The sequence below is a fragment of the Arachis hypogaea genome, chromosome 20, assembly GCF_003086295.3.
Source record: "Arachis hypogaea cultivar Tifrunner chromosome 20, arahy.Tifrunner.gnm2.J5K5, whole genome shotgun sequence".
Classification (NCBI taxonomy): Eukaryota; Viridiplantae; Streptophyta; class Magnoliopsida; order Fabales; family Fabaceae; genus Arachis; species Arachis hypogaea.
This window is the reverse complement of record NC_092055.1, coordinates 3,798,976-3,812,076: the sequence shown is the minus strand read 5'-3', so window position 1 is coordinate 3,812,076 and position 13,101 is coordinate 3,798,976. Positions and strand designations below refer to the sequence as shown.

The 13,101-nt window shown below is 29.7% G+C and overlaps 1 protein-coding gene across 2 annotated transcripts; it reads right to left on the bottom strand.

Moving 5' to 3' along the window:
* Positions 1-6,058: 6,058 nt before the first annotated feature.
* LOC112784996 (phospholipase A1-II 1) lies at positions 6,059-9,781 on the bottom strand. 2 transcript variants are annotated; one of them, XM_025828393.3, is made up of 3 exons: positions 9,698-9,781; positions 7,219-8,025; positions 6,059-6,803 (listed from the first exon to the last, which is right to left on the bottom strand). In XM_025828393.3, exons 2-3 carry the CDS (start codon positions 7,909-7,911, stop codon positions 6,222-6,224), a joined length of 1,275 nt encoding a protein of 424 aa, XP_025684178.1. In that variant the 5' UTR covers positions 7,912-8,025; positions 9,698-9,781; the 3' UTR covers positions 6,059-6,221. The 2 variants fall into 2 exon arrangements, with proteins under 2 accessions (XP_025684178.1, XP_025684179.1); XM_025828394.3 differs by lacking the exon at positions 9,698-9,781 and having other exon boundaries at positions 7,219-8,681.
* Between the last annotated feature and the right edge of the window lie 3,320 nt (positions 9,782-13,101).

Sequence of the window (13,101 nt, the reverse complement as noted above, 5' to 3'; positions counted from 1 at the left end):
TAATTTATATACACGTAAATTTAAAAGAAAGTATTATAATATATTTGGTTGGTAGTTTTATTATCATTATTATGCATCCGGCTGCTAATAATTTTCTATGCATGCATGAATTTCAGCGGTACAACGCTGCCGCATTGCATGACAATTATCACGGTGGATAATTATTAGCTATTACCAAAGAGAGCAGCTACGTTACTTACTACTTCTACTTCTACTTCTTCATATATAATATAGGAAAAGTCTAGGGCCAGCAACTTTGTTAAATTCTGGCCAGCATATAACCAGCAAAGAAAAGTGAGCCATTCGATAAAATCTCACACCATTAAAATCATCGTTGATGGCTATTTGATGGCTACAAATCACAAAGTTACTGGCCCCTAGCATTGCTCTATAATATAATGAATAATGGGTTTGACATCCAGCTTTCGTCACCAACTTGAAATTTAGGGTATGCATCATCATTGGCAAAGTGAACTAGTCAATCCCCTAATTTTTAAGGGGTTCCCAATAAAAAGGGGATAGGGTTTCACCTAACATTTTTTATTTAAAAAAGTACATCTTATTATTATTTACATGAATGAGTTGACTCCGTTTCCCTACAAACTTTTGACATAATTCATGTAGGTACGTAAGCGTATATCAATAACCTACCATTTCAGAAACCGTATATAATTCTTGAAGGTGAAATTTGTTTGGAAAAGTATTAGGAGCCAATGGAATATTTGTATAATGTGTACAATAAAAATTTAGGGAGTATTAGAGATATAACTATTAGTGTTACCTTTTTTCATCAGTTAAAATTTTTGGGATGAGTGATATTATGACATGGAATTAAAGCTCTACATCCAAAAGGTTAAGAGTTATCCTTGGCTCTTGGTTTGTAATAACATAGCGTGCTCAATTATTGGTTTATTTTCGCTGAATTATTCTTGAAAATAACAGTGGTAAATTCCTCTTTAGATAACAGGGAATCAACATCAACTTTCTGTTACAGTTTATTCTATTCACCGAGTGTTTTCAAATTATTCTTTCTGTTGCGCCAAATGTAAAAGTTTTAATTGCTTTATTTCCTAAAAAAGTTAATAAACTATGGTGAGAGTCCAGTTTGGGTAATCAACTTAATTAAGTTTTTTTTGATAAAATAACTTAAACAATAAATGACTCTGTTAAAAGTAATTTATAAATAAGTTATTTTGTATTTGGATTTTTAACTCTAAAAGTACTTATTTTATAGAAATGTGATGAAAAGTAGAAGTATTATAAGAGAAGTCATTTTTTTTAACTTCTCTATAAGTTCCTAAATAGCTTCTTAGAAAGTTACAATTTGATTTTAAAAATTGCACCAAACATTAATATTACTACTTTTCATAAGTCAAAAATTTAAAAAAGTTACTTCTAGAGTTTCCAAACGGACCTTAGTTGATTAAGGAAATTAAAAGAAGTCATAATTCATTATACAATGACCACTATTAAGTTACAAAATGAACATCTCCATACTATCTAGAATAACCATCCAAGTACTAGCGATAATAAACATCTTCCCAAAATCTTAAACTAATTTTGGGGTTTACCAAGAATCGAACTCTTGATCTTTCGAATCTAGCGCTCTAATACCATATCATGATACCATTCATCCCAAAAGCTTCAACTGATGGAAAAAAGTAATACTAATAATTATATCTTTAATATTCCCTAAACCTCCACTGTACACATTATATAAATATTTTATTAGCTTCTCATACTTTACTTTTGTAAATTTAGTTTCGTATTTCCTTATTGCGTTGGTGAGCGACTATGTATGATGTAATAGAGTTTATTGTACATCGAAAAACATACAGAAATTTAAGATTATCTATAGTATTTTCGTGATACTCTATATTCAGGCCAAATTTTATTAAACTCCATAATACATAAAGGATCGCTTACTAGTTACTACTCTGATTAGGTATACAACTTTAGATAATTAGTCATACATAAAGAAATTACTTTCAATTCCGGGCTATTTTAAAAAAAAAAATAATACTATATGATTAATGAGATTTATTATTTTTTGTTAATACTTAATTAATTCTAAATACTAAAATTTAAATTTTAAATTTTAAATTTTAATAGTATAAAAATAAATTATTAGTATAAAATATTAACTAATATTAAGGGTTAATAGTCAAAATAATCCTTAAAAAATAGTTAATTCTTCAAATTTATCATCGAAAAATTTTATCAATTAAATTAATTCTTTAAAATTATAAATTAATCATTTTTGTCATTTAGTCACTCAATTAATAGTTTTTATCAACAATTAATGATACAAAACATTAACTCACATATCACATCATATATGACACCTAATATATTTAATTAGACGTTCAACAAATATATTTATGAAAATCTATCAATTTAGTGTCATTAAGTTATATTAGGGTTTAGGGTTTATTCAGCGTTCAATTAAACATGTTAGGTGAATAAATGTCATGTAATAACGTTTTATATTATTAATTATTGATAAAAATTATTAATTATATAACAAAAGAACAAAAATGATTGATTTATAATTTTTACATCACTAATTTAATTGATAAATTTTTTTTAAAAACTCATTTGACCATTGATCCTACAAAATATTAATCCTAACATTTCTCTTTAAAAAATGAAGTGTGTGTTCAACATTCTTGGGAGAATTGACGAGGACATATTCAACTCTTTCATCTTTTTTTATTCTATTTTGGAGGCCTTAGAAATCAGATTCTTTCTGTGCCGAGACTCCTTAGTCAGTGTAGATTCCAAGGTATGTCTTTTTATTTTTGATAATTTGATATTGGGTAGTTGGGGTGGGTTGGAGTGAAACCCGGCCCATATCCATTATTACGGAATAAGGACCAATTCTTTTATTCAATACACTTTCTTTTTTCTCTTAGCTGATAGACTTAACTCTTCAGTTTAATTAAGCAAGAGGATATTTCTGATTCAGAAAATAAAAGTCAACTCTTATATATCAGTTCAAAAATTCATGCTTGCTACATTTGTTTTAATCAATTTTCTCCACATGCCTTTCTAATTACTCAAAAATAGAAACAATATTTCGTAAATTGAAAACTTGAAAACCTCTCGTTATGTATTCTTACTCAAGTAATTAAAATTAAACAACTATTAGCATTAGACCTGAGATAAAGAACTATCGGTTGAGCTTATTTAAGAACTATTTAGGTGAGGGTGGGGTGGGGGTAGGACGAACTTTATATAAGTGCATGTGCCTTGTCATTTTGTCATGTTCCGATATTCTTTTTCATTTTTCATTTTTAATGAAAATAAAACAAATTTCCTTAATATAAAAAATTTAGGTAAAAAAATCAGTATTATCTAATAGTTTTAAATTATTATATTCACAAAAAGATAATTGTATTTGTATGTAAGTTTAATTTTTACCTGAAGTTTACCGTTTGATTTTAATTACATAGATTTATTTGCTTCAATCTATGCATAATTTTGAAGATAATTCTAAAGAAATAATAATTTAAAATTATTTTAATTCATATTATATATATCATCTATGATTATATAACTATTATATTTAATATTATTCATTTATTTTAAATATAATTAAAAATACAAAAAATAATTGAAAATATTTTTTTATTATCCCTTGAACATTTTTATATTTTCTAGGATTAGCGGAATAAAGATAGAAACCTAGTAAAATAAAAAGTTTAAATATTTATTTTTTATTATTTTTGTCAACATAATGTAATAAACATAACCCGAAAAAAATATTTAAAATGAATTTATTCGATAGCTAATTAAAATACGAATATACTTTCCTGCTGTTCCACACACATTTATTAAAACTCTTAAACAAACAAAAGAAATTAAGAAAGAAGAAAAAAGTTTAAATATTTTATGGAAAAGTCTAGGACAAGTAATTTTATTAAATTTTGGTCATCATATAACTATTTAAAAAAATAAAAGTAAGTAATTCCACACCATTAAATAAAATATCACACTATTAAAAACATAATTAATAATTATTTAATGACTATAAATCACAAAAATTACTGCCCTAACACTTCATATTTTATTTGCATATAGGAGAGGGACATGAAAAGGTAGCAGAAATACATGATCAAAAGTCATCATGCTCACGATCCATAAGCAGCCATGAACCGTCAGATTGTTGAACCATACCCTTATAAAATACCAATAATTTATAACGAGTTTTGCTAAAAATTATCCCATATCTTATTAATTAAAATTCATTCTTTCAAAAATTTAAAAAAATTTGAAAATAAATTATAAATTATTAATTATTTAAAAGACACAGTACCCTTATAAAATACAAGATATACGATATCTTTATAAAAAAAAATTTTACCAACATAAATTTAGAAGAAGAATTAATATTTTTTACAAGAAAATAATATCTACAGTACATAATGTATGTGATTACCAAAACATAACTACTTAAATTATTATTAATATAAAAATATGAATGTTAAATATATTAATATAAAAAAACAAATAATTTTTTTAAAAAATAAATATAAAAATTATTATATAAAAACTAATTTGAAAGGTACAAAGACTTGAAGGTATGATATAATTAGTTAGGTAAAAAATATTAGTGAATTAAACAATTAAAACATAGATCTATTACATAGTGAAAAATAACATATATAAAATTATTAAATTACATAATATTTTTTTTATTTTTTAAACACAAATTTTATATATAAGTATAGTTTCTTAAAATTTTGGGGTCCATGTCACTACTCGCCCCCTCTAGGTCCGTCCCTGATTGCTAGCTAATTATAATAAAAAATAATATCTATTTACTTTTTAGTATTTTTCAATGTCTGTGAATTAATAAAAGATAAAAAAAAAATATTTTTCATTACACAATCAATTTCCCAAATAAAGTATCAAAACGAATAATTACAAAATTAAAGATTCTATTCACTTACATCGATTTTGTAATAAAAACGATGGATTATTTTCTGAACACTACAATGAAAAAATTGATTGGACCTTTGCTGATTGCTGCAACAGTGATTAACGATGAACAAATAGTGAATATTAAATAGACGGATAAAAAATGAAAAAAAATTGGATATTGAGTAGATGGGTGCTCCAAAGAAAAACAATGAAATTTTTTATAATCAAAGAGAATGATACACGATTTCAACGGTGGGATTGAATAATTAGTGATGGATTATTCACCAATTTATAATGTTAATATTAAGGAAAAGATAAGATTAGAGTATCTAAATCAAAATAAAACCTTAAAAATTGAAGATAGAATTTTAAAGATAAGATAAATGAATAACAAGATAATTTCTAAAAACGATAACAAGATTGAAATAGGCGTAATACACACTTTAATCGATTGGGTTGCACAACCAATCGATTGAATTTGGTAAATCCATATTGTTTTGGTGAATTCAATCGATTAAGTAACAAAAGCAATCGATTGAATTGTGAGACCTCAGGTTGTTTTGAAGCATTCAATTGATTGGAAAGTATAAACAATTGATTGAATTATAAAAAAAATCACATTTAATTCATCGTTCAATCGGTTGGATAATACGACCAATCGATTGATTTATGCGAAAACTATGATGCCTTACAATTTTCAATCGATTGTTTTGTGATAAACTGTAATTCAATCGATTGAGTTATAATTCAATCGATTATTTTGATAATCCAATCGATTGGTTTTTAAGGAAACACGATTTTATGGTTCATCAAGAACGTCACGGATCAAATATAAACTTTTAATCGATTGGAATGGCCAAAAGGTTTATTACGATCAATGGAAGACCTAATTCGTTATTGTTTTTGTTTTTGATTGTTAATAAATATGATAGATGAATAATAAAATAATAATTTATAAAATAAAAAATAGTTTTTATAATTAAATAAAATATATGAGTTAATTTGTAATTAAAATAAAAAAGGACTATTTAGCAGATATTAAAAAAAATTTAAAAATATGTTTTGTTATGGGACCATCGAATTCGGTGCCTGGTAACTTTATTAAATTCCGGCTATCATGTAACTATTTAAAGAAAATAAGTAATTTTACACCATTAAATAAAATTTCACACCATTAAAAACATTATTAATGATTACTTAACGACTACAAATCACAAAAGTTACCAAGTTCTAACACTTGTGGTATTTTATTTGCATATCGGAGAGAGACATGAAAAAGTAGCAGAAATACATGATCAAAAGTCATCATGCTCACGATCCATAAGCAGCCATGAACCGTCAGATTGTTGAACCATACCCTTATTGTTCTGAACCCGCCATGAAGGAGGAACAAGGTACTCATCTTTAAGACCATCCACACTCTTATTGACAAGCGCAATGTCACGCTTAACCTCAAGTTTAAAGGCTCCTTTGCCATGAGTTCCTGCCACTCCATGCAAGTAACCCTCCAAATTATGCCACGTAGACGGGTTCCCAGGACTCCTTAAGTACTTAGAGTTTCTCGTATCAATTGTCAGCTCTTCACCAACATCGGAATACCCGACAAGGGGGTAGTTTGGAACAATGTCTAGCTCGTTTCGAATGCGAAGGGTTCTTAGTTCTTTGCAATTGTTGAAGAGCTTCTGGAAACTGGGGTCACCAACTCTTGGACATGCAAATACAATTGCTGTCACCGAAGCGTTTTTATTGTATCCATTTGTAACAATGTCCAATGCGCTCAGGGTTGCCGTTGCACCACCTAAGCTGTGCCCCGTTACGGTTATGCTTATTTCTTCCTCCTTGTATTCCTCTACTAGCCTTTTCACCTCACTTAGCACCTACAAATTTAAATTCAAAGGTGAGAAAGTCTAGGAGTCAGCATTTTTATTGAAATTTAGTCAGCATTTAACCATAAAAAAAATGAATAATCCTACACCATTAGATATCATTTCACACCATTAAAAATATTGATGATAGCTAATTAATGGCTACACATCACAAATTCTGCTGCCCTAGCACTCCTCTTCAAATATTCGTCGATCAAGTGAATAATTTGATGAAAAAGTTTAGGAGCCAGCAACTTTATTAAATTCTAGCCAAACATGTCATTAGTAAAGAAAAGTGAGCCATTAGATAAAATCTCACACCAATCTCACACCATTAAAATTATCGTTGATAACTATTTGATGGTTACAAATCACAAAAGTTATTGACCTAATACTTCTCTAATTTGATATTTAATTTCTTCGTTACCTGATCTCTGGCACTGGTTTTATTGAAGGGAGAACGAGGGTCATGAGAAGTGTAAATAGAGTACCAACCCTGGTGAATCTTAACATCACTCTTGTCACCAAAAATTTTAGGTGCAGGAACCAAAGCAAACTGCAAATCATCAACCCACTCTAGACTCTGAATGGTTCCTCTCCATGCAACAACGATGTCCCTTCTTCCCAGCACCGCTTTTCCTTCATCAGTGGCCACCGCAATGTACCCAATCCAATTCGATTCTTTGCTCCAAGCTTCCCTCGACAAGGACTTCACAATGAAGGCTTCAGGTAGATCCACATCGGCGGTTGCGTACAAGAACTTGGTGACTAAATACTTGAAGGGGTTCCCATTCTCCAAAAACACGTTGGAGAAAAATTCTTTCTTTCCGAATTTGCTGCTCCCTGCGTACTTGGATTGTTTCTGAGAGATGAAAGCGTCGTAAGTGGATTGCGCCATTTCACCGTAGTGTATGATGTAGCGCCGAAGATCAATGTCTAGAGGGTCAAGGATACCCTTCCAGTGATCTTCTCCACTCAGCTTCTTCCATTTCTTAGCTATGTCACCTTCCATCTTCAGCTGCTTCTTCTTCTTCTTCTTCTGCTGCTTCCTTGAGAGTGAAAATAATGCTGCCGAATTTATACATGGGACCACAGAGCATCTGCAGCTCTCTTTCGCCATTATTGGTACTAATTTCTATGTGTATAAATGTTGGAATAAATACCCGCTATTCTTCTTCTTCTTCTGTTAGGTTCATATTTTTTCCTCTATATAGTTCTGATGATGACCAACCATCTGTTAATATATGAAAATAAAATATAATTGATAAGCTTGGTGCATGTCCAATTATGTGGCTGGAATGATCTGTGTATGTATGTACACTTTGAGATATATACATATATATAATTTTTCTCTTAACAATATAATTATTAAGCTCAAACTCAACATCATTGACCAAATAAATAATCATGATGATATTGATTGGTCTTTTTGTCAAGATAAGACACAAATTAAATTTAAAAGATAAAAATAACCTAAGAAGGAAGGCATGCAAGTTCTTTAAGTTTAAAATGATATCTTGTTTACCTGTATATATATATAAAGTATTATTATAACCCAACATTATATAGCTAATTGCAATTAACATTTAACATAAGAAAAAAAAATCTAAATTTTTTAAAAATAAAACATTCGAAATTCAATTAAAAAAATCATTTAAAATTCATACTTAATAAAAGCTCATTTTAATATTATCTAAAAATTAGCTACTATAATGAATAATCTTAGTTTTTAGCTATGTATATATCCTGATAGATAGATGATATACTATATGACCTTACTTTTCATGTGTGTTGAATTAATTAAATGAATCTTTTAGATTATTAATGGAATTTAAGATTATGATGTGATTAAATATTAACTTAATTAATTAATTAATCATTCGTATGCCTACTTATACCTTCTTCTACATACCTTCTTATATATTATATATATAGGTCGAAATATTTTTTATTTTCCCCTCAAACCATGGCAAAATTATCATTTTTCTACTAGAAATTAAACTAGCTAGAAATACTACTCTTTCAAGTAACATACATATCACGTATCGTCTTATTCAATTGCGTACTTATTGAAAATTGAAGACTTGCAAGGCTCATTCTATAAAATGGTGGTTTTTGCATAAAATGAAGAAAAAAAAAAAAACAAAACAAAATAGCAGCGGGAGTGAGTTAGGCATAGCATCCAATCAAGAATAGAAACGTAACATTATTATTCCTAATATGTCAATTTTAATGCTGCAAGCAAAAGTTCGGTCCTTTCAAATGTATAGAGTTATTAAAAGGATGAATTGCTGCGAAGTCAGGTTAGGTACTTAGCTAATTTATTTATATTTATTCTGTGTTACTCTTGTCGCTTGCCTTGTATTCAAAGATTATTCTCTTTTTATTTGTTACAACACTGTACACTTGTATGGTCTCCGACCCTTGTGCTAGCTATATAGCTTCCCTCCAATAATAAGTTAATTAATAAACAACACATTACATAAAAATAATTTTGATCAGTGATAATTAATTGATCCTTTTCTTTCCACTTTTTTGGAGAAATTAGCTATCCCATTCCACTTAAATAATGCAATACAATATGAAAACAGTGAACATGCGTAGAAAATTAAAGTACTTGTACCAAAAGAAAATAAATGAAACCAACAAAAACAACTACAACTCTGTTTCTGTGTCACAAAGCAAATCAAAGGATAATGATAATAATAATAATAATAATAATAATAATAATAATAATAATAATAGGAATCGTGTTTGTTACTTTAGCGAGAAATTAAAACCTTGAGGGAGAATCTTGATATCTTAGTGAACTAATTAATTAGCTAGATTGATTTGACAAATAACTCAACAATCATATGAACGAGAGAAAACACAGAACAGCAGAAACTACGTACGTAGACACGTACCTTGCAACAATTAGTAACATAAATTGACCATATCGTCCTTAGATGTTGTATGTGAAAATCATTGTGGCATATAAACAATGTATATATATAGTCCATCCTATTATATATAGTGTTGCTAATTTTAATTTTATACACAATAGATTCTTAGCATTCAAGTTACGAAGACTAGACAAAGAAAGATAAATTATATAGTATTTGTTTTGTGATGCTGACGATTTGCAAGTTGAAGAGGATAGGTATTTGCATCTGATTGGGTAGATGCTTTGCGGTGACTTTGCCAATACAAAGCTAGAAAATGGATAAAGTCAAGAAGAGGAAAAGGACTGCCACAATCAGGATGAAATGCCTGTACGGGACGTTTAAGGAACCACCTTACATTAACTTTGGTCTTCGAATCTATTCTCATTCTTATTACCACAATTCTTTCTTCAAAGCTTTACATCCCCAAAAGCATAAAAAACTATCGTGCACATGTAATTAAAAACATTAATGATAATGTGTGATTGTCTTATTTATTAAATATAGTCTTTATGTAAATTTCTCGTGTGAAAAAATTTAAAAATTTCGATTCCGTCGATTAAGGAATTACTATTTAGATTGAAGAAAAATATCATTTAGCTACTAATTTATCAGACACTGTATAGTTGTATACTCTAATATTTCAGTGTGGAAAAGTTTAGGAGACTAACAACTTTATTAAATTCTGGCCAACATGTAACCAGCAAAATAAAAATGAGTAATTCCATATCATTGGATGAAATCTCACATCATTAAAAACATTATTAATGGCTACTTAATAGCTATAAATCACAAAAGTGGCTGCCCCTAACACTCCTTTTTGGGTATTTCACTGTTGTTGTTTATTTCTTTTATTTATTTATTTATTTTTTTGTTTATCCAAACGGTATCCCCCAACCCGGTTAAGGACTAATCCGTCGCGAATGTGAGATACATCAATTTTATTTATTTATTTATTTAGTTATTGTGACGAGTGGCCCTACGCACTGAAATCTACAACTGGCTTAGATCGACCCAATAAGGTTCAATGGGCTTGTTCAACGACCCAACTGGTTGGAGATGTAAACCTTTGATTTGTATTTGCAATGTAGAGTTGGATGGTTTTTAAGGTTCTTTGGACCTATCTTTAGGCCTGTGTTCTGTTCTGACAATGCCAAAAATAAAAAAAGCCTCATGGTGACATTAATTTTTCTTGATCTAATTTACTATTTGCCTTCAAATTCATCTGACTCTAACAAGGTTGGCCTATAATATGGGAATAACGTCTTCCTATGGGAACATTTTTTCATCCACATAGAAGATCTGAAGCCAAAATCTTGACGTTGAAAACAAACTTATCTTTGCTATTTATAGGATAATTTATAAAATTGAGTGAGATTCAATGATCACTGACATGTAATTTAGAAAGAAAAAAAAAAACTCTACTCATCAAATGAATAATTGTAATTGAAATGGTAATATGTGAGAAAAGGCTTGTTGATGAATTGGGTTAGGAATTGATCTGTTCCTGCTTGTCAGCTTCGCTACTTGCCTCTTAGTACAATTAAAGGACCACTTTGGTCTATGATGATGTAACACGGATTGTTAAGTATTTCTTAAACACAATTAATGGTTGCTAAAGTATAGCTGTTGGGCATTAGCATCATGAGCGGCGGAGGGTCCAAATCTTGTGGCTTAAGTGGTAAAACAAAGGTGCTGTTAATGATAATCAATGATAGAAAATTAAAGATCAGAAATGCTTATTGATTTGGAATATATCGTTCTCGAGTCACATTCTCAAAGTACTTGATGAGAAAATGACGACCCACATTCACTGCCATATTGCAAATTTGGTAACCACTGTGTAGAGATTAGGAAATAAAAAAGGAGGAGCATAACTTTTTTTATAATATTCTCATCACAAGAATACCATGTAGGCATTAATTATATGAAAAATGATTTTGAATTCTTCTTTTACTAACTATATAAGTATATATTATAAATGTGTAACTTTATTTAAAAATACAAACGATCTTAATTAGTACGTAGTACAAAATATAATAGGACAAACAGTACTTGTCCTTTATCTGAAGCATCATCATTCTACTGTACTGTATTCCCAAAAAACAAATTTCATATTAAATAAAACAAAAATTCCTTAATTCGTTGCCAATATATGTCATCTCCAAAAATGTTTGCCAATTTCTTCTAAAATATGAGACTCAAAGGACCACTTTCCGGTTACTAATTAATTGACACCTGCCATATATATATAGACACATTCCTTTCATGCTAACCTTCTCTATCTTCTCCTGATGAGTCTCTTTTGTTAGTTTCTATCATTCATGAAAGCTTACAAACTAATTAATCAGCACATTTCCACAGATTGGGTTTCATCCTTGTCTTGTATGTTTTGTTGTTTAGTTATGTATATGTTAAATATGCATAAGCAGATTTAGAAAGCTTAGCCTAATAATTAAAAAGGTGCAAACATTATGGGGTTGATTTATATATCTCATGAGAGATTCCGTTACGGGTCACTGTTCAGTTTCGTTGCCTGTTACTAGGGGGTGGCAACACTACCCGAACCCGCGGGTACCCACCCCGCCCCTACCCGTTCGGGGCGGGTAATTACCCGCCCCCGCATCGAAGCGGATTTTAACGGGGCGGGTTCTTGGGCGGGGCGGGACGGGGTCAGGTTTAGGTTAAACCCGTCCCTACCGCTCCGATATATATAATATATATATAAATATATATTTTTTTAATATATAATATATATAACATATATAAAATAATTAGTAAAATAATTATTAATAGTATATCATATTTAAATTTTTACTTTAATTTATGTTATGTATATAAATGCTGGTTATATAATTTTTAAAATTTAATTTTATTTATTGGATTTAATAATTATAGGGGTGGTTAGGGGCGGGGCAGGTACCCGCAGGAGCGGGTTAGGGTTCAACATTTTACTACCCGCAGGTAGGAGCAGGGCGGATTTGATGCGGGTTTTTGTAGGGCAGGGCGGGGTCGGGTAGAGCAAAAACCCGCCTCTACCTACCCCGTTGCCACCCCTACTGTTACCACACACACTAACAAGGATATAAATATTACAGTACATGCTATGCTATGCTATGTGAGAATGATGTAACATATATATCTCAGTGACATTCCAAAGCAATGTTATTAGATAAAATTACCACACTTAGATTCCTTGATATTGCATGAAGATATTTAATTTCTAGCATATATGTTATTAGAAGTTTGTTTCACCAATTGGCAAACACTAAGTTTTACCATCCGATAGATCCTTTATATTTCGTTTCTATATACTAATCAAAAGGACTTAGTTCAAGTGCCTGCCTTTGCTTTCTTTTGAAGACATTGTTTCATTGTTTTGTTCC